This window comes from Callithrix jacchus, chromosome 22 (genome assembly GCF_049354715.1).
Source record: "Callithrix jacchus isolate 240 chromosome 22, calJac240_pri, whole genome shotgun sequence".
Lineage (NCBI taxonomy): Eukaryota > Metazoa > Chordata > Mammalia > Primates > Cebidae > Callithrix > Callithrix jacchus.
This window is the reverse complement of record NC_133523.1, coordinates 35,437,667-35,460,590: the sequence shown is the minus strand read 5'-3', so window position 1 is coordinate 35,460,590 and position 22,924 is coordinate 35,437,667. Positions and strand designations below refer to the sequence as shown.

The 22,924-nt window shown below is 43.3% G+C and overlaps 1 protein-coding gene across 1 annotated transcript; it reads left to right on the top strand.

The window, feature by feature from the left end:
• Window positions 1–17,574: 17,574 nt before the first annotated feature.
• On the top strand, window positions 17,575–22,410 carry LGALS10A (galectin-10). Its single transcript, XM_002762122.6, has 4 exons — window positions 17,575–17,637; window positions 19,819–19,895; window positions 20,401–20,611; window positions 22,155–22,410. The coding sequence occupies exons 1-4, from the start codon at window positions 17,623–17,625 to the stop codon at window positions 22,263–22,265; spliced, it is 414 nt and encodes a 137-aa protein (XP_002762168.2). The 5' UTR covers window positions 17,575–17,622; the 3' UTR covers window positions 22,266–22,410.
• Window positions 22,411–22,924: the final 514 nt, after the last annotated feature.

Genomic DNA, 22,924 nt, shown 5'->3' with positions numbered 1-22,924 from the left:
GTGGTGAATCACGTTTACAGACTTGCGTATGTTGAACCACCCTTGCATCCCTGAGATGAATCCCACTTCATCATGCTGGATAAGCTTTTTGATGTGCCGTTGCAATAGGTTTGCCAGTATTTTATTGAAGATTTTTTTATCTATGTTCATTACAAATATTGGCCTGAAGTTTTCTTTTCCTTTTGAGTCTCTGCCGGGTTTTGGTGTCAGGATGATATTGGTCTCATAAAATGATTTGGGAAGGATTCCGTCTTTCTGGATTATTTGGAATAGTTTCAGAAAGAATGGTACCAGCTCCTCTTCGTGTGTCTGGTACAATTTGGCTGTGAACCCATCTAAACCTGGGGTTTTTTAGTGTGTGGCATGCTCTTTATTGCTGCCTCGACATCAGACCTTGTTATTGGTCTATTCATAGTTTCGGCTTCCTCCTGGTTTAGGCTTGGGAGGACTCAGGTGTCCAGGAATTTATCCATTTCGTCCAGATTTACTAGTTTATGTGCATAGAGTTGTTTGTGATATTCTCTGATGATGGTTTGAATTTCTCTGGAATCTGTGGTGATTTTCCCTTTATCATTTTATATTGCATCTATTTAGTTGTTGTCTCTTATTTTATATCAGTCTGGCTAGTGGTCTATTTTGTTGATCTTTTCAAAAAACCAGCTCTTGGATTTGTTGATTTTTTGAAGGGTTTTTGTGTCTCTATCTCCTTCAGTTTAGCTCTGATCTTAGTTATTTCTTTTCTTCTGCTAGGTTTTGAGTTTTTATGATCTTGCTCCTCTAGCTTTTTCAATTTTGATGATAGGGTGTCAATTTTGGATCTCTCCACTCTTCTCATATGGGCACTTATTGCTGTATATTTTGCTCTGGAGACTGCTTTAAATGTGTCACAGAGATTCTGGTATATTCTGTTTTCATTCTTATTGTTTTCAAAGAACTTTCTTATTTCTGTCTTTACTTTATTGTTTATCCAATCAACATTCAAGAGCCAGTTGTTCAGTTTCCATGAAGCTGTGCGGTTCTGAGTTAGTTTCTGAATTCTGAGTTCTAACTTGATTGCACTATGGTCTGAGAGACTGTTATAATTTCAGTTGTTATGCATTTGCTGAGGAGTGCTTTACTTCCAATTATGTGGTCAATTTTAGAGTAGGTGTGATGTGGTGCTGAGAAGAATGTATATTTTGTGGATTTTGGGTGGAGAGTTCTGTAAATGTCTATCAGGTTTTCTTGTTCCAGGTCTGAGTTCAAGCCCTGGATACTTGTGTTAATTTATTTAATTAGTGCTTATGCATGATTATGTCCTGATTCCATCCCCACCCTCAGGCTGAGAAAGAGAAAAGCCATTTCACAGAGGAGGATCTGCAGGCTCCAAGAATGAGGAGGGCAGGCACTACTTTGTAGAATGTAAATCTTGGTAAGAGATGGGCCAGGTGTGGTGGCACACGCCTGTAATCCAGCACTTTGAAATGCAGAGGTGGGTGGATCACAAGATCAGGAGGTGAAGACCCTCCTGGCTAACATGGTGAAACCCCATATCTATTAAAAATACAAAACATTAGCAGCCATGCTGGCATGCACCTGTAGTTTCAGGTAATTGGGAGGCTGAGGCAGAAGAATTGCTTGAACCTGGAAGGAGGAGGTTGCAGTGAGCCAAAGACATGGATGCAAGATGAACCGTTTGGTCAGGGCACACAGTGTCCAGTCTTTTTTTATTTTTTTGAGACGGAGTTTCACTCGTTACCCAGGCTGGAGTGCAATGGCAAGATCTCGGCTCACCGCAACCTTTGCCTCCTGGGTTCAGGCAATTCTCCTGCCTTATTCTCCTGAGTACCTGGGATTACAGGCATGTGCCACCATGCCCAGCTAATTTTTTGTATTTTTAGTAGAGACGGGGTTTCACCATGTTGACCAAGATGGTCTCGATCTCTTGACCTCGTGATCCACCTGCCTCGGCCTCCCAAAGTGCTGGGATTACAGGCTTGAGTCACCGACCCCGGCCTACAGTGTCCAATCTTACTGATGACCTCACCTTCAGCCTCTCTTCTTCACTCACAGACCCACCCACGGACATGGGGTAACACACCTCTATTGCCAGTCCTGCAGTGCCCACTACTACCCCCTATTCTGTAGAAGCCTGGACCTTGATTTCAGAAAACCTTTTCTTACATCCAACCCTCTCCTAAGAGTGGCTTTTCCCATGGATTCTTTTCCTTTTGGGTGGCCTCTGGGAAAGCCCCATCCATCCAAGATGCTCTAAAAATTCTAATCCTCAGAGGGTCTTGATTCCTGTCTTCCCAACAAGGCTGTGCAGGTTCTGGATAATTATGTTTACTTGGTGAGCAAAAAGGGTAAGATTTGATTTACATTTCAGGGAGTCTAGAGTCTGTCTGAAATGTTTTTTTATAGAAGAAATAATGTGCATGAGGAGACTATAATAATTGGGTAGAAATCCATATTTGCAAATGTGTTAAACTTAACCCCTCAATGTACAATCTAGAGTAAAATTGGTATTTATGTGTTGGTATATTTATAGAATTCCAGAGTGTAGAGCAGTGAAGTTGAAGGAATTCAAGCTCCACATAGCAATACGAATGAACCCTAAAAACAAAAATGTGAACAAAACATGCATGACCTGAACAGAGACCTAAGAGAGCAGGCATTTGCAAGCAACATTCCACAATGTAGTGGAACTAAAAGAAATGCTAAGCAGAAAGGCAGGAGCATGTTTGCCTTTGGGGGCAAGAAGACCCCATGGTGGGTTAAAAACAGGTGTACCCAAAGTGTGTTACTAACAGGCTGTGCATAGAATTGGAGTGGTTAGGAGAGGACTCAAGATGGCGCTGTGAGAACAACCCAGGATAGAAGCTCTCGCTGGATGCGTGGATTGGGTGAGTCGGAGACGCATTTCCAGACGGATCTTAGTTGCCCACAGAATGGGGAAATTCCCAGGTATAAAAGAGACGCGGGACACCAGGCAGAGGTCTTGGCTGGTGTAGCCGGCAGCTGGTGTGGCTCTGGCCCACACTAAAGCACAGAGGCGCTCCACAGCGCTCCATACAAAAGCACAGTTACGGGTGCCCTGTTGAACCAGCAAACTAAGACCTGAGAGGGCTGAACTTGAGACTGAACGGGACTTGGACTGTGAGCCATCCCAGGAAATCCCAGGGACTCAGCGTTTGGGGTAGCACAGTGCGACAAACAAAACCGTGATTCCAAACGGTCCCGGTGAGGAGGTTTTCTTAAAGTGCAACTCCGTGAGGGAGGGGCGTCCGCCATTACCAAGGCAATCAGCACCTACTGAGGTACACGCCCATTGCTGATGCAGCCTGCTGTTGCCAAGGCAACCCTGTACAACAGAGAGACTCCACTGCAGGGCGTAGCCTGTGGCAACAGGGCGGAGACTGCAGCAGAAGGGCAGAGCCTGCAGCAACAGGGCAAACCTCACACCAGCAGGGCGGAGCCTCGGCAGGCAAACAGTGACTAGACTGCCTCCTAGCTGGGCAGGACAGCGAGGCAGACACTCACAAGGAAAGCCCAAACTCCCCCCCAGACAGACCATCTGAGAAAAAAAGGTTTTTTTTATGAGTTAGGTTGCAGCAGAATTAAACATAGCAGCCTAACAGCCCTGAATTAACAACAGAGCTCACAGCTCAGCACTTGAGCTCCTACAAAGTACAGACTGTCTCCTCAAGCAGCTCCCTGACCACTCTATATCCAAAAGACTGACATTTGGCAGGCATCATTCTGGGACAAAGATAGCAGAAAAAAAAACTGGTAGCATCCCTCACTGTTCCGCAGCTGCTAAAGGTGCAACCCAGACAAGCAGGGCCTGGAGTGGACCTCAGTAGTCATACAGCAAAGGGGCTAGACTGGTAGAAGGAAAACCAAGTAACAGAAATACTTCATCATCAACAATCTGGGTGTCCACTCAGAGACCCAATAGAAAAGTCAGCAACTACACAGATGACAGGTGGATAAATCCACAAAGATGGGAAGAAACCAGTGCAGAAAGGAGGGAAACACCCGAAACCAGAACACCTCGCTGCCTAGAAAGGACCAAAACTCCTCACCAGCAAGGGAACAAAGCTGGATGGAGAATGACTGTGACGAAATGACAGAAGTACACTTCAGAAGGTGGATAATGAGAAACTTTTATGAGCTAAAAGAACATGTATTAAATCAATGCAAAGGAACTAAGAACCTTGAAAAAAGATTTGAGGAAATGATAACAAAAATGGATACCTTAGAGAGGAATATGAATGAATTAAAGGAGCTGAAAAACACAATACAAGAACTTCGCGAAGCATGCACAAGTTTCAATAGCCGAATTGACCAAGCAGAAGAAAGAAGGTCAGAAGTCGAAGATCAACTCAATGAAATAAAATGAGAAACCAAGATCAGAGAAAAAAGTGCAAAAAGGAATGAACAAAGTCTCCAAGAAATGTGGGACTATGTGAAGAGACCTAACCTACGTTTGATAGGCATGCCAGAATGTGATGAAGAGAATGAATCCAAGCTGGAAAATACTCTTCAGGACATTATCCAGGAAAACTTCCCCCACCTAGCAAGACAGGTCAACACTCAATTGCAGGAAATACAGGGAACACCACAAAGATATTCCACAAGAAGAGCAACCCCAAGGCACATAATCGTCATATTCAACAAGGTTGAAATAAAGGAGAAAATACTAAGGGCAGCCAGGGAGAAAGATCGGGTCACCCACAAAGGGAAGCCCATCAGACTCACAGCAGATCTCTCGGCAGAAACTCTACAAGCCAGAAGAGAGTGGGGGCTGATATTCAACATCCTTAAAGAAAAGAACTTTCAACCCAGAATTTCATATCCAGCCAAACTGAGCTTCAGAAGTGAAGGAAAAATAAAATCCTTTGCGAACAAGCAAGTACTCAGAGATTTTGTCACCACCAGGCCTGATTTACAAGAGCCCCTGAAAGAGGCACTACACATAGAATGGAACAACCAGTACCAGCCATTCCAAAATCACTAAAAGCTAAAGAGCATCAACATAATGAAGAATCTACAACAACTAACGGGCAAAACAGCCGGCTAGCATCAAAATGGCAGTATCAAATTCACACATAACAATATTAACCCTAAATGTAAATGGACTAAATGCACCAATCAAAAGACACAGACTGGCAAATTGCATAAAAATCCAAAACCCATCAGTGTGCTGTATCCAGGAAACCCATCTCACATGCAAGGATACACAAAGGCTCAAAATAAAAGAATGAAGGAAGATTTACCAAGCAAATGGAGAGCAAAAGAAAGCAGAAGTTGCAATTCTCATCTCTGAGAAAATAGACTTTAAAGCAACAAAGATCAAAAGACATAAAGAAGGCCATTACCTATTGGTAAAAGGATCGATACAACAAGAAGAGCTAATGATCCTAAACATATATGGACCCAATACAGGAGCACCCAGATACATAAGGCAAGTTCTTAATGACTTACAAAATGACTTAGACTCCCACACAATAATAGTGAAAGATTTTAACACTCCACGGTCAATATTAGACAAATCAACCGGACAGAAAATAAACAAGGATATACAGGGCTTGAACTCAGACCTGGAGCAAGCAAACCTGATAGACATTTACAGAACTCTCCACCCCAAATCCACAGAATACACATTCTTCTCAGCACCACATCACACCTACTCTAAAATTGACCACATAATTGGAAGTAAAGCACTGCTCAACAAATACAAAACAACTGAAATCATAACAAACAGCCTCTCCGACCATAATGCTATCAAGTTAGAACTCAGAATTCAGAAACCAACCCAGAACCGCACAGCTTCATGGAAACTGAACAACTGGCTCCTGAATGTTGACTGGATAAACAACAAAATGAAGGCAGAAATAAAGAAGTTCTTCGAAACCAATGAGAACGAAGACACAACGTGCCAGAATCTCTGGGACACATTTAAAGCAGTCTCTAGAGGAAACTATATAGCAATAAGTGCCCATATGAGAAGAATGGAGAGATCCAAAATTGACATCCTATCATCAAAATTGAAAGAGCTAGAGGAGCAAGATTATAAAAACTTAAAACCCAGCAGAAGACAAGCAATAACTAAGATCAGAGCTGAGCTGAAGGAGATAGAGACACGAAAAACCCTTCAAAAAATCAATAAATCCAAGAGCTGGTTTTTTGAAAAGATCAACAAAATAGACAGACCACTAGCCAGACTGATTAAAAAGGAAAGAGAGAACAACCAAATAGATGCAAGAAAAAATGATAAAGGGGAAATCACCACAAATTCCACAGAAATTCAAACCATCATCAGAGAATATCACAAACAACTCTATGCACATAAACTAGTAAACCTGGAAGAAATGAATAATTCCTGGACTCCTGTGTCCTCCCAAGCCTAAACCAGGAGGAAGCAGAAACTAGGAATAGACCAATAACAAGGTCTGAAGTCGAGGCAGCAATTAAGAGCCTACCACACAAAAAAAGCCCAGGTCCAGGGGGTTCACAGCCAAATTCTACCAGACACACAAAGAGGAGCTGGTACCATTTCTTCTAATACTATTCCAAATAATCCAAAAAGAAAGAATCCTTCCCAAATCATTCTATGAGACCAATATCATCCTGATACCAAAACCCGGCAGAGACCCAAAAAGAAAAGAAAACTTCAGGCCAATATCCATGATGAACATAGATGCAAAAATCTTCAATAAAATATTGGCAAGCCGATTGCAACAGCAAATCAAAAAACTTATTCATCATGATCATGTAGGATTCATCCCAGGGATGCAAGGCTGGTTCGACATACGCAAGTCTATAAATGTAATTCACCACATAAACAGAACCAAAAACAAAAACCACATGATTATCTCAATTGATGCAGAGAAGGCATTTGACAAAATTCAACAGCCCTTTATGCTAAAAACCCTCAATAAACTCGGTATCGATGGAACGTATCTCAAAGTAATAAAAGCTATTTATGACAAACCAACAGCCAATATCATACTGAATGGGCAAAAACTGGAAGCATTCCCTTTGAAATCCGGCACTAGACAAGAATGCCCTCTCTCACCACTCCTATGCAATATAGTACTGGAAGTTCTAGCCACAGCAATCAGGCAAGAAAAAGAAATAAAGCATATTCAAATAGGAAAGGTGGAAGCCAAATTGTCTCTATTTGCAGGCGACATGATGGTATACATAGAAGACCCATCGCCTCAGCCCAAAAACTCCTGAAACTGATAAGCAACTTCAGCAAAGTCTCAGGATATAAAATCAATGTGCAAAAATCACAAGCCTTCTTCTACACCAATAACAGACTAAAAGAGAGCCAAATCAAGAACGAACTGCCATTCACAATTGCTACAAAAAGAATAAAATACCTTGGAATACAACTCACAAGGAACGTAAAAACCTCTTCAGGGAAAACTACAAACCACTGCTCAAGTAAATCAGAGAGGACACAAACAGATGGAGAAACATTCCATGTTCATGGTTAGGAAGAATTAATATCGTAAAAATGGCTATACTGCCCAAAGTAATTTACAGAATCAATTCTATACCCATCAAGCTACCATTGACTTTCTTCACAGAACTGGAAAAAACCACCATGAACTTCATATGGAACCAAAAGAGAGCCCGCATAGCCAAGTCAATTCTAAGCAAAAATTACACAGCGGGGGGCATCACACTACCGGATTTCAAACTACACTACAAGGCTACATTAAACAAAACAGCATGGTACTGGTACCAAAACAGAGATATAGACCAATGGAACAGAACAGAGGCACCGGAGGCAACACAACATACATACAACTATACAATCTTTGATAAACCTGACAAAAACAAGCAATGGGAAAAGGATTCCCTGTTCAACAAATGGTGCTGGGAAAACTGGCTAGCCACGTGCAGAAAGCAGAAACTGGACCCCTTCCTGACACCTTACACCAAAATTAACTCCAGATGGATTAAAGACTTAAACATAAGACCTGGCACCATAAAAACCCTAGAAGGAAATCTAGGCAAAACCATCCAGGACATAGGAGTAGGCAAGGACTTCATGAACAAAACACCAAAAGCATTGGCAACAAAAGCCAAAATAGACAAATGGGACCTAATGAAACTCCACAGCTTCTGCACAGCAAAAGAAACAGTCTCTAGTGTGAATCGGCAACCAACAGAATGGGAAAAAGTTTTTGCAGTTTACCCATCCGACAAAGGGCTGATATCCAGAATTTACAAAGAACTCAAACAGATTTACAAGAAAAAAACAAACAAGCCCATTCAAAAGTGGGCAAAGGATATGAACAGACACTTTATGAAAGAAGACATATATGAAGCCAACAATCATATGAAAAAATGCTCATCGTCACTGGTCATCAGAGAGATGCAAATCAAAACCACATTGAGATACCATCTCACGCCAGTTAGAATGGCGATCATTAAAAAATCTGGAGACAACAGATGCTGGAGAGGATGTGGAGAAAAAGGAACACTTTTACACTGTTGGTGGGAGTGTAAATTAGTCCAACCATTGTGGAAGATGGTGTGGCGATTCCTCAAGGCCTTAGAAATAGAAATTCCATTTGACCCAGCAATCCCATTACTGGGTATATATCCAAAGGAGTATAAATCGTTCTACTACAAGGACACATGCACACGAATGTTCATTGCAGCACTGTTTACAGTAGCAAAGACCTGGAATCAACCCAAATGCCCATTGATGATAGACTGGATTGGGAAAATGTGGCATATATACACCATGGAATATTATGCAGCAATCAGAAATGATGAGTTCGTGTCGTTTGTAGGGATATGGATGAATCTGGAGAACATCATTCTCAGCAAACTGACACAAGAACAGAAAATGAAACACCGCATATTCTCACTCATAGGCGGGTGATGAAAAATGAGAACACATGGACACAGAGAGGGGAGTACTAAACACTGGGGTCTATTGGGGGGAAAAGGGGAGGGCCAGTGGGAGGGGGAGGTGGGGAGAGATAGCCTGGGGAGAAATGCCAAATGTGGGTGAAGGGGAGAAAGCAAACAAAACACACTGCCATGTGTGTACCTATGCAACTCTATTGCATGCTTTGCACATGTACCCCAAAACCTAAAATGCAATAAAAAATACAAAAGAAAAAAAAAAAAGAATTGGAGTGGTTAATGAAGTGTGAGATTAATAATTACTTATCATAATATACCGTTCTTTAATAAGTAGTATCAAGTTTCCTATAAATGGTTTACATTCCCTGATTGTAAAACTGAAGAGCAAAATTTGTAAAAAAGAGTAATTTATAGATTCAATGCTACCTCTATTAAGCTAACATTGACTTTCTTCACAGAATTGAAAAAAAGACCTTAAATTTTATGTGGAAGCAAAAAACAGACCGCAGAGCCAAGATAATCCTAAGGGGCAGGGGGAAGCAAAAAAAAAAAAGAAAGCTGAAGGCATCATGCGACCTGACTTCAAACTATACTACAAGGCTACAGTAATCAAAACAGTATGATAGTGGTACCAAAATAGAGATATAGATAAGTGGAACAGAACAGATGCCTCAGAAATAATGCCACACATCTACAACGATCTGATCTTAGACAAACCTGACAAAAACCAGTAATGGGAAAAAGATGCTCTATTTAATAAATGGTGTTGGGAGAAACAATGTCTTTGAAATGTTGACTCACATGAACCCAGAGAAAGGAAGAATAAGCTGCAGCTAGAGCCTAGGTGTGTGAGAGAAGGAAGGGAGCAGTCCTCACCTGGCAGAGGCAACAGGTTTTTTGAGCGGGAATAAAGAACCAAGAACTATCTCAACTCTTCTCCACAGGTCCTGCTGAGGATCACAGCCACTGATGTCCCAGAAACTCTGGAACAAACAGAAGCATTACTTTTTAGGGCCAACACTTTTGTCCATAATTCCCAACTTTCTTTTTTAAACTATTGCACCAATTAGGACAATGTACACCTTCCATGTAGATTCTTCACAGTGGAGAAAAATCTCCATGAGAGCCATGGAGGCTGGACTGCACAATCCTTCACTCCATTATTCTTATCTGTGCATTTCCCTTTTACTCCTTTCTCCCCCTGGTACCTCCACCACCGTGATTTCTGCTGCATCACAGACACAGGCCTGCAAACACGGGTGGTGGTGTCAAGGTCACAGTGAGCTAGGATTGCATGAGTGCCTGTAAGCCTGCACAATAGAATGTGACCCCATCTCAAAAGAGAACAAGTATCAGCCACTTGTAGATTCCCTTCAGTTATTTCTATGGCCCACACTCTTTATTTGTGCAAGTACTAAAGCTGTGCTCTTAACAATTTGTGCCCCTTCTGAGAAGAAATTCCATGGCCCTTGATGATTGTGATGCATGTGCATCCCACACCCATGGGTTTACTGTTCTCTTGTTATGTCCCTCTCTTTCAACAAGCATTATTTCTCACTGGAGTGAATTACGTTACTGTTACATTCTCATATCTTGGTTTCACAGTTTCAGAGTTCAAAATGAAGACAGCGCAGTGTTCCAGAAGAATCCACCCTCTTCTTTCAGTAACATCTCACAGGTCCTATACATGCCAGGGATTAGAATAAAAGTTTTATATATATTAACTGTTCTATTCATGTGAACACCCTACAAAGAAGAAATTTCTAGTAATCCTCTTTGGATGGGGAAATTGAGTTAGAGAACATTTAAGTAACAGATCTAAGATGGCACTGCTAGTAAGAGGTGAAATCAGGACAGCTATCCAGGCAGCCTGGCTCCTGATGCCTTGCTCATAACTATGCCTCCACCCCTATTTCCTCAGGAATAATGGGCCTGACTGTGGTAGGGTGGGAATGAGGAGGCCTGAGTTTGCCTTTAGACTCCAATCTCCTGCATCATGAGAATCTCTTACAGAAGGGTAGGCCATACCCAGCCCTGCCCATCTCATCCACTCTGAATCTCTGTAGCAGGCACCACATACATGGCTTGTGTACTTGTCTGTAGGTTCTTGAGTGACAATCAGAGAGACACTGATCCTCGCTTTTGTGTGAGTACTCCATGGTCCAAGGATAGTGCGTGGTGGAGGAAGAGGGAAAATATTTACTTAGGGGGTGCTCTCATGTGAGTGATGTGGAAATATCTAGTTGGTAGGATGGAGGCACCATGCAGGTTAAGGTCCTGGAGATCCTCTAGCACCAGGCATGAAACCTGCAGTTCCTGCACTGTGGGCCAGTCATACGGCCTAGAAAAAAAAAAAAAACCCTCAGTGGGTTTAAGCTGTGGCTCCTTATCAAGAGGCATAGAGTTTTCAAGGAATGGGTCACTTATAGCCCCAGGTCAGTTACTGCAGCTCAGCTTCCATCTGGGAACACGGGGCAGAGCATCTCACTTCTAAAGAACAGGAGGAGCTGAAGCAACCCCACAGGGATGAGGGTTGTAGTAGCACCAGAAAGGCTTCGTCTGCCGGGTGGAAAAGGGGGAAGGAATTTCTATGTGTGTCCTGTCTGTGCCCCACAAGGGAGGGTTCTGCACCATTTGCTGTGTGCTTTACCCTCAGCAATGACCCACAGCTGCAGGTGTATTTCCACACCGGGGTGAATGAGGACTCACACGTCACCTTCCACTTCTGAGTGTATCTTGGCCATTGTGTGGTCATGAACATTCATTAATGTGAGGCCTGGACGTGTGAGGTGACATGCCACAATGTGACCTTCAAAGATGGAGAACAATATGACCTGGGCCTCTCAGTGCTGAAGAAGGAGTACCAGGTGAGCGCCCAGGAGCTCCCAGCACATGGCCTTTGTGGGCTTCTAGAGTAGGAGGCAGCTCTCTTTCAGATGGCTCCATGAGTCTTTTGGGCTCCTCTTATTACTACCCTTGCCCCAGGCTTTTCACCACAGAGCACCATCTTCTTGCACTGCCATTTTCAGCTCATTTCCTAAATCTGACCAGGGTCAAGGTCAGCTTACCTGCCATTTCCCGCATGGTACGAAATCTCCACTGTCTTTTCTTACAGTGCTCATTTCTACTTAGGTGGTTACGTATATTTTCATTTAGCTGAATGAATACAATATGTGTAAGGATAAAATTGTTGTAGTCAGTCAAAAATTAAGACTTTGTCTCACTCCTGGACTCCAGTTTGACTCCTGAGAACATTACCAGTGCTCTGCTCTCCTTCCAGAGGAAACCTATTCCTATAGAAGCACAGATGTCTACGATTTCATTTGCTTTTTAAACAAATTTTCGTATAAACTGCTCTACACATCACATACAAGTTGATTTCTTCTTAAAGAATATATCTTTAGGACATCACCTATCCATGGTGCTGCCTCGGTTTTTAAAGACTGCATAGTATCTCAATAGGAGTACCCAAAATTGTTGAACTTGACCTTTTTGGTGGGCATTTAGGTTGTTTCCAGTGTTTTGCTCTCACAAATAATGCCATATTAAGCTCTCTAATCAATGCTTTTGTCATTATCAACCTTCTGATACTACATTGGAAGATAATTACAAAGAAATGGAGTAACTGGGTCAAAAATGTGTGCATTTCAAATCGCATATATAAACACCTATAAAGTACCTTTCTCTATTGACCTCAGTAGTAAAGAATATGTTCAAACTTTCTGGCCTTCCCTAATGTTGATGCCCAAAGATTTACATTTTATTCACATTTGAGAATCTTTTTATATGCTAATCAGCTATTAAAAATAATATCGTATGTTTTGCCACACTAGTCCTGTTTTAAATCTATAGGAACACATGTGTTTTATCCTTGGCCACCACCAGCTCAGATCTCAGATAGAGTAAACAAAAACTAGGCCACTGGCAGTGAATGGCACTCATAGTTCAAGGAACTGAAAGATAGGCATTAAATGAGCATTATCAAGCACTAACCCTCCGTTTAACCCTGTGCAAGACACAGGGATTCTACATCACAGGACATAGTCCCTGGCCATGGGGAACTTCAAGGCTAGAGTGGAGGCTAAGCAAACAGAAGAGATCGTGTAACACAAAGTAGTAGAATCCCACTGGAAGAATGAGAGAAAACATTGATAATACAGTGAGCTACTGTTTGAAATAGCGAGAAAGGTAGTCTGTAAACAGAAGCCTCTCTGATGCAATCTGAAACTGCCTTTCTTTCCTTTCTCTCTTTTTCTTTCTCTTTTCTTTCCTTCTTTCCCTCCCTCCCTCCCTTCTTCCCTCCCTCCCTCCCTTCCTTCCTTCTCTGCTCTTCTCTTTTCTCTTCTTCTCTTTCTGATAAAGTTTTGCTTTTGCTTCCCCAGCTAGAGGGCAATGGTGCGACCTCAGCTTCTTGTAACCTTCCCCTTTCTGGTTCCAGTGGTTCTCCTGCCTCAGCCTCCTTAGCAGCTGGGAGTAAAGGCATATGCCACCACGCCTGGCTAGTTTTGTATTTTTAATAGCGATGAGGTTTTGCCATGATGATCAGGCTGGTCTCAAACTCCTGACCTTAGGTGATCCTCCCACATTGGCCTCCCAAACAGTAGGGATTACAGGCGTGAGCCACTGCACCTGGCTCAAACTGCCTTTCTGATGCAACCTGAAACTGAACAAATAATCACACACAGATTTGGAGCCCAAAGGAGCTGCCAAAGGCTCTTCATTACTTTCCCTTGGCTGTGACCCTGGGTGAGCTTTTAACAAAACAGAAAATATGATTACGTTTCTGTTGCACATACATGGACTTCTTGAGAAAGCCAGTTTCTCAAGAAGTCCATGGTGCAGTTTCTCAAGAAATCCATGGTGCAGATATAAATGATTTCATAATTCACTGGGTTCTGAGGCATAATTAGTAGTTTCCTTGTGCAATATTATAGGTACAAGGACAGAGTAGGCTGAAAGTTTGGTTAAATACTGTCTTCCTGATGCATTTGTGTGTGTGTGTGTGCGTGAGTGTGTGTGCGTGCTAAATGGCCAACACTGTTAAAACTTTGCCCATCAACTCCTGCCATGTTTTGTGAAAATGCTGCAAGTGTGAAGCGGTGTCTACCTGACCTCAATGTGTGTCTGTGACTGAGGTAATAACCACACTCCCCATTGTCGAGGTATCCCTCTTTCTATGTGACCATGGGATTCCCAGAGCCAGCTAATAACATAATCCCTTCTCACTCAAACCCTGACACTTGCTCATTAAAACTTCACCAGATTTTTCAGGATTTGATTTTTACTTTCAGGTGGAAGAGAGGAAGGGGTCTCCTCCAAGAGCAGTTGGGGATTCTATGGAAAACATCCATAAATCAAAGAAGTAAAATCTTCCTGTGACACAAGGAGTGAGTGACAAGGTCCCTAGGATGTCTGAGAACACATTAGAAACAACATCCTTCAGTAGCCCCTACTTTATGTCAGACACTTTGACCTGAGTGACTTTTTTTGGCAATTAGTCCCACTCAGTCCCCATTGGCTTCATTGCCTCTCACACAGTAAACACAATAACCCTGTAAAGAACTCTTGAAAGCAACACAGTTACAGAAAGAAACTCAGAGTGAACTCCAGTGTTTTGTCATCTTATTAGGATGTGGTGTCCATGAGGTGACTACAAATTATCTGCTGCACTTTCTCTCAACATACACACTGAAGGAACCCATTATCGGCTCTATACACATCAGACACACAAGATGGAAACAGACAAGGGGAAATGCAATGAGCATGCCTATTTTAGAGTGCAAACGAAAAAGGACGGCAGTCACTAGGCCATATCATTGCTGAGACCTTCCAGAAATCTATTTTCTCTTTTTTGTAGGTAGAGACAGCTCTAATGACTTCCATTATTCTTTGCCACCATCACAGCCCTCTTTGTAGGGGTGACTGAACCAACGTGAAATTCTACCATGTTCTGAGTGTGTCCAATGCTTTTATTCAACTTGAAACTGAGGAAATAAGCACAGATCAATTTGAAACCCACGGGGAGGCTGCCAAGGGCTCTTCATTACTTCACTTCCTTATGACCCTGGGTAAATTTTTAAGCAAACTGAACATCTGACCATGGTTCCTTTGCACATCTAGTTACAAAGCCAGGTACAGTTTTGCAAGAAATCCATGGTGCAGACATACATGATTTCATGACTCACTGCTGGAATCTTGCAAATTCTATTTCTGCAACATCACTGTCACAGAGACAAGTTATAGAAAAGACATTTGTTTATTAAGAAAACAGCAAGACACTCAGAGTAGATACAAAACTGCCTGTCCTGAGTGAACTTGCAGGAAATAAAAAATTTTCAATTCATTGCTGTTTTATTCATGTAGAGCCATAAGACTATCCCACAGGTGTCAGAAAGGCTGTAATTGAAAGAGAAGGGTAAGGGCGTGTGTGCAGGCTTCTGGGCTGACAGTGGATTTGGAATGTGAATAACTGAGTGAGTAGCAGGCTGGGAGAGAATGTTTCTGAGCTGAGCATGGCTGAATGAAAGCCACACTTTACAGTGAAAAGACAGGGGGGCACTCATAGGGGCTCTCTTCCACCTACCTGAAGTCCAGAGCTCACAGGTCCCTCCACTCAACCAGAAAAAAACAAAAATAAAACTCCTATGCTGTCTCCTTCTCAGGTTAGGCATGGGGAATATGCAACTTCGTTTCAGGAAAGGTTGAGACCCAGACTTAGAAAAAGCTAACTTGTTCATGTAAGGAGTGCTCATGGATGACCATGCCCTGCTCCCGCTGTCCCTACAGACTGAGAAAGGAAAAAGCCATTTCACAGAGGAGAAGCTTCAGGCTCCAACAGTGCCCATGGCAGTCACTACTTTGCAGAGTGTGAACACTGGTCGGTGAAGGTTGCAAGGTGAAGTCTTTGATCAGGGCACACAGTATCAGCTCTCCCTGGTCATCTTCCTTGCAGGTCCCATTCTTTTCCCCCACTAAGATGGGGTTATGAAACCTCCATTGCCATCCCCTACAGTGTCTACCACTGTAACCTATTCCATGTCAGAGCCTAAATCTAGACCTAAGTAGACCCATCATGACCCAATAATCAATTCCTAAGTTTGACTTTTCTCTTTGGAATGTCTGCTTTTGGGTGGACTCTGGGCAGCCCCATCTGCCAGAGGTTTTCTAAAGATTCGAATCCTCAGTGTGTCCTGATTCTTGCCTTCTCATTGAGTCTCTGTTTGCCTTATGAACAATTACTTGCATTCACAGTCAGAAAGCGAGAGATTTGTTTCAAATTTTAGGGAGTCTGTGATATGTCTTGAAATTTTCCATGAAAAAAAAGATCAGCATGATGGGACTGGGACAATTTTGTGTAGAAAGCAGTGTTTGCAATTGTCCCATGCTCGGACCCTCCCAATGTCCATGAAGAGTAAAACTGGTAGGTATGTGTTGATCTATTTATAAAACTTCAGAGTGTACAGCAGTGAAAATAAAGGAACTACAGCTTCACACAGCAATACAGATGAATCCTAAAAAGAGAAATGTGAACTAACGATGCATGGCCCAGAAGGAGCCCTCCAGGAAAATCACCTACAAGCAACATTCAACAAAGCAGTGAAACTCAAAGAAAAGCAAGGAGGAAAGACAGAAGCAGGGCTACCCATGAAGGCAAGAAGGTTACAAGGCAGGGAAGTGACAAATAGGAACCAATGGGCGTCACCAACAGGCCATGCCTAATATTGAAGTGCTATGTCAGTAATTACTCACCAAAATATAGATTGTTTGGTAACTCGAATCAACTTTTTGCAAACACCTTAAATTTACAGTCAATAAAACTGAAGAGGAAAATATAGAAAGAGAGGAAACAAATGGAAGGAGGGGAATTCTAACACATTCCTTCTTCAAATTCTAATATAGGTTTTTGAGATGTTTTCTACTACCAGAGAAAGAGAACTCGAGGAAGGGTCCTGAGTCTTCCACCTCAGGTGAAGACTTCACTATGGCTGAAGTCCAATCACCTGCACCTGCACCTGTCCTCACATGTGTCTGGAGCTAAGGAGCACACAACTCAAGGCCTAGACTCAAGAGTCTCACCTGTCTCTTTGAATCTGCAGAAGAAGCCGGAACTCTGAGATTTCAATGTACATGGACACCCGAAGAGAAAGGAGATTGTGTGGCTGGAGCCCAGGTGTTTGAGAGTGGTCACCACTCACCAGAGCCAAGGGGCCTGGGGTGGGCTCATGAGGACACAAGGACTTTCTCCACCTCTCCCCCAAGTTTCTGCTGAGGATCAAGGGCAGTGCTCTCTCAGAGACTCTGGAGAAGAGAACAGGATTACATTTGAGGGCCAAAGCCTTCTCAACAATCCCCACCTGTTTCTCATTGTACAAGTTAGAAAAATGCACACCTGCCAGGTGGATTCTGCACAGTGGAGAAAATGCTTCAGGACAGACATGGAGTATGAACATCAAAAACTCTCATTGCATCATCCTTATCTATGCATTTCCCTGGAAATCCCCTTTTCTCCCCTGATAACTCCCTCCCTGTCTGTCATAGGCCTGCAAACAGGTGTGGTTGTGACTAAGCTTCTTTTTAACACCTTACATCCTATCGCACAGGGACACCTTCCTGGGAGGGACTTGGAAACAGAAATAAAGTCAGAGGGACGGGCTTCCAGGGACCATTTAAATGCTGCAACTCCAAGAGATTCACACAGAAGACTGAACACAATTTGGAACAGCCACCCAGAAGGGGACGACAATGTCAACACTACCTGTGAGTTGAAAAGGCACAGTCTTCAATAATCTCAAGTCACAAAAAAAAGGAAAGAGGGAGATTTTATGAGATACAAATATGAGCATTTCTACTGTGAGCTGTAAGCTTGTGAATGAGATAGCCTAGGGCTCTCACGTCTGAGATGCTTGTGGGTGTGAAGGGTGGACCCTGGGCCACTGTAACCCTCTGTGACCAAGTGATGGTGTCTGCTGAGTATGGTGTCTGTTGAGATTATATGACTTTAGGTGGGAGGTGAATGGCCCATCAGGACATGCGGGTATGTGCGTGAGTGTAAGGGGTGACTATGCTGTCATGGTAACTGTGATGTGACTGTGTGAGCACAGCCAAATCAGTGTGTCAGCATCTTTATATTCACAGCGAGTGGGCATGTGTGGCTCTGAGTGGTGTGGCTCTGTGTGACTGTGGGTGTGTGTGCTGGGATGTGACTGGGTGTTGAACTGGAAACATGCATGTGGGCTTCTGTGCATGGAAAGGTTTCTCCACACACAGCAGCGCCTCTGATGAAGCAGCTGTGCCTCTTCCCATGTGTGTCAGTGTGGATCCCAGGTGGCAGAAATGGTGAGGATTCTGGGGACTGTGAGTTACCAAGGACTGGTCTCTGAGCATTGATGAGAGCAGAATGCACAAATTCTCAGGAGACTCTTCTTATGTAGAGTTGGGGAGAGGGAGGCGGACATTGTGCAGAGCATCTGCAGGTAAGATCTGCACACAGTGACCACTGGCTCCTGCCTCCAGCCTCAGGTCTCTCCCTGTCCCACATCCTAGCCTGTCCTTCACACTGAGCACCAGGATGGTGGGCAGATTACGATTCTCTAGGTAAGAACTTTGGGGAACTTCATTTCAGAAATGGAATCACCAAAAACCAGCAAGGAACTTTAGCTTCAGTTCAGACAGAGCTTACAGTGGATATTCATCAAGATGTTGGTTGAGGCCTGTAATCCCAGCACCTTGGGAGGCTGAAATGGGAGGATTACCCGAGGCCAGAGTTTGGAGACCAGCCTGGGCAACACAGCAAGATTCTGTCTTTCCAAACATTTAAACATTTGCTGGGCATGCTGATGTGTGCCTGTAGTCCCAGATGCTTGGGGACTGAGGCTGGAGGATTACTGCTGTCCAGGCATTCAAGGCTGTAGTGAGCTGTTATGCTGTCACTGCATTCTGGGGATTAGGGTAAAGGCTTTACACATATTAACTCCTATATTACCGAAAAAGTCCTACAGAGTAGGACCTTTAGAAAATCCTGCCTGTACTGGGGAAACGGAAGTGGGGGAGTTCCAGTAGTGAATCTAATGTCACACTGTTGGCAGAGCAAAGTGATTCACCCCTGTACATCAGCAGTTTGGGAGGCTAAGGCAAGAGGATCTTTTGAACCTAGAAGCTCCAGACTAACTTGGGCAACATCAAAAGAACCCGACTCTCCGCAAACATAAAATATGAGCTGGTTTTGTGGTGTGGACCTGTACTCAGCTACTCAGGGGGCTGAGGTGAGAGGATTGCTGGAGCCCTGGAGGTTGAGGCTGCAGTGAGTGTGCAATGATGGGCCCACTGCACTCACATCCGGGGAATATAATAAGACCCCATGTTAAGAATAGTGTTCAAAAAATGTTAACCTCTCACTTCTAGTAGAAGGCAGAATCAAGGAGAAAATTGAGGCAGCCCAGTTTCTGAAGCTCTGCTTTTAAGTATGTATTCAAGAATACAGGGTTCTGGCCGGGGGCGGTGGTTCACACTTGTAATCCCAGCACTTTGGGAGGCCGAGGCGGCTGGATCACGAGGTCAATAGATCGAGACCATCCTGGTCAACATGGTGAAACCCCGTCTCTACTAAAAATACAAAAAATTAGCTGGGCATGGTGGCACGTGCCTGTAATACCAGCTACTAAGGAGGCTGAGGCAGGAGAATTGCCTGAACCCAGGAGGTGGAGTTTGCGGTAAGCCAAGATTGTGCCATTGCATTCCAGCCTGGCCTGAGTAACAAGAGAAAAACTCTGTCTCGAAAAAAAAAAAAAAAATACAGGGTTATAATTGTAGTAAGGTTGGAGAGGGGGGGTCTCAGGGTCTACCCTTCAACATCTAAACAGCTGCCTAAAGGGAATCTGTTACAGCAGGGTAGGCCCCACATGGTCTGGTGCCTCTCACTCAGTCTCAGTTTTCTGACAGGTGCCATACACACAGGCTGTGTCCCTGCGTATTGGTACTTCTGTGACAATTAGAGGGAAACCTGTCCAACCTTTCATGTGAGTATTTTTGTGTCAACGGGTGGTGGGGCAGAGGAGGGAGAACATTTGCTCAGGGGGTGACCTCATGTGAGTGATGTGGAAATGTCTGGCTGGCAGGATGAAGGCACCGTGCAGGTTGCAGGTCCTGGATACCCTCCAACACCAGGCATGCAACCTGCAGTGGCTGAACTGTGAGCCAGTCATGAGACCTAGGTGAGGAGGACAGTCAGGGGTGGAGATTGTGGCACTTTATCTATAAAGGGCCAAAAATTTTCATGAGGTGGACACTCGCAAGGTTAGTGACTGTAGTTAAGTTTCTGTCTGGGAATGAAGGGCAGAGCATCTTCTCCCACCCTTATCTAGGGCAGGAGGAGCTGAAGCAGCCCCACAGAGAGGAAGCCTGCATTATCACCAGGAAGGCTTCTGTCTGCCATGGTGAAAAATGGGAAGGATTTGTGGGTATGTTGTGTGTGTACCCAACAAGACAGGGGCCTCCTCAACACACTGTGTGCTTTGTCTTCAGCAATGAACCTCAGCTACAGGTGGATTTTCACACCGCGATGGATGAGCTCTCAGACATCGCTTTCCATTTCAAAGTGTACTTTGGCCGTTATGTGGTCATGAACAGCTGTGAGAATGGGGTCTGGAAGCAGGAGCTGAAATCCAACAAGATGCCCTTTGAGGATGGCAAAGAGTTTGAGCTTTGCTTTAGAGTGGTGGACAATGGGTACCAGGTGAGTGCCCAAGGAGCTCCCAGCACCTGGCCTCCATGGGCTCCCAGAGCAAGAGACAGCTCTCCCCGTCCTCCAAGAAACTCTTGGAGCCTATCTCCCATAACTACCTCTGTCTCAAGCTTTTCCTCACACACAGAGGGGACACTTAACTTTTATAATTTTCCTCTCTCAACAAGTGTTGTTGCGTGCACTGCCATCATCTCTGCTTGCACTGCCCTCCACAGCTCCTTCCCAATCTGACCAGGGTCAAGGGTGGCTCACCTACCATTTCCTCCATGGTGGAGAATCTCCTCTATCTTCATCCACAGTTCTCATTTTCACTTACGCTATTATTTCAATTTTCATGTAGCTAAATAAATAGAATTGTTATAGTCAGTCCAATATGAAAAATTTCTGTTACTCCTGATGCCAGAGTCTCAGAAGAATATTACTAGCTTTTCTACTCTTCTTCTACAGACAGTCTATGCTTATGAGTGCATACACACACACACACACACACACACACACACACAAATATATTTTCATTTCTTTTAAACAGATGCTGGCATAGATTTCTCTACACATAACACTTTAATAACTACAGTTATTTGGATCCAAAGTATATACCTTGGAGAAACCATCTATCAACTGTGCTGTCTCATTTTTTAAAAATTGAATATTATTCCCCTCAAAAAATTATCAAAACTTGTTGAATATGATCTTTACAAAAGCACCGAGGTGGTTTCCAATGTTTTGCTCTCACAGGGATGCTGTATTAAGCTTCCTAATTATTAGAAACCTTTTATCATTATCAACCTCCCAATACTTACATTGGAAAATAATTACAAACAAATGGAATAACCCATTCAAAATTGTTTGCTTTAAATTAGAGAATACGACCTAGAAGAGGACTTCCTATAGAGCCTCAGTAATGAAAAATGTGATCAAACTTTCTAACCTTTCAAAGTGTATGCTAAAGGATTCACGTTTTATTCAGATTTAAGTCAGGGATTTTCCCCCTATGTTTATAAGATGTTAAAGATAACATCTAACGTTGTGCAACATCTGTGCATTTTCATCATTCTGAGAACACTTGGCTTTTATTCTTTGACACCACCAGTTGAGATTTGGGCTACTCCAAAGAGAAGCTGGGCCATGAGAAATGAATGTGAGTCAGTTCATGTAACTGAAATGTATGCATTCAATGAACATTGTCAAGCACTAACCCCATGGCAGGCCCTGTGCAAGATGATGAGATTCAAGTTTATGAAACACAGTACCTGACCACGGGGATTTTCCAGGCTAGAGAGAAGACCAAACAAACACATATGACACAGAGCGGTAGAACCTCTTTAGAGAATGAGAGGAAATGCTGAAAATATAGTGAAGAACTATCTCGAATAATCACAAAAGGTAGTCTGTAAAAAGAAGTGTGTCTACTGGCTTCAGATGTATAATTAGGTGTTTTCTGGTTGCATGTTGCAGGTACTAGGACATAGTGGAGAGCAGGTTGAAAGCTTGTTTAGTGAAATACTGTCTTTCTGATGCATTTTTCTTCTTCTAGATAATGGTCAATGGCCAGTTCTATTACACCTTTGAAAATCGACTCCCACGAGAGTCTGTGAAGATGGTGCAAGTCTGGAGAGATATCTCCCTTACTTCAGTGTATAGCTAGAATCAAGAGTGACAGCCAGACTCTTCACTTTAAAATAATTCCTGTTTCTATGTGGCCATGGATTCCCAGAGCTGGCTAACAACATGATCTCTCCTGACTTCAGTTCTTACACTTGCTCATTAAAACTTCATCAAACTTTACAGAATTTGCTTCTTCCTTTCAGGGGGAAAAAGAAAGTGGTCTTTACTAAGAGGGCCTCAGGGAGTCTATGGGTGACATGAAGGAGTCAAAGGGAATACATCTTCCCGGCACAGAAACACTGAGTGACAAGTCCACTGAAACACCTGAGAAGACATTAGGAATAACAGCCTTCTACAGCATGGACTTTATGTCAGACACTGAAGTAAAATCGCTACCCAATTTCAGATGAGTCACTGCACTGAAATGTCAGGTAGCTGTGTTTTCAGCCACACAGGGGTAAGCGATGGGATTGGAGGCTTCAATAACTGAGCCATGATAGGGTTGGGGAGGCTGTGGCTGAGCTCAGCAGGGCTGTATAGGAGCCCCGCTCTCTACACTGAAAGCAGAAGGGTGGGAAACCTTGAGGGCTCCCATTCCTCCACCTGAACCCAAAGTGTCACATCTTCTTCCACTTAACCAGGAAAAGAAAAACAAGAAGAAAATTGCTTGTGAAAAAAACTCATATGCTTTTTTCCCTA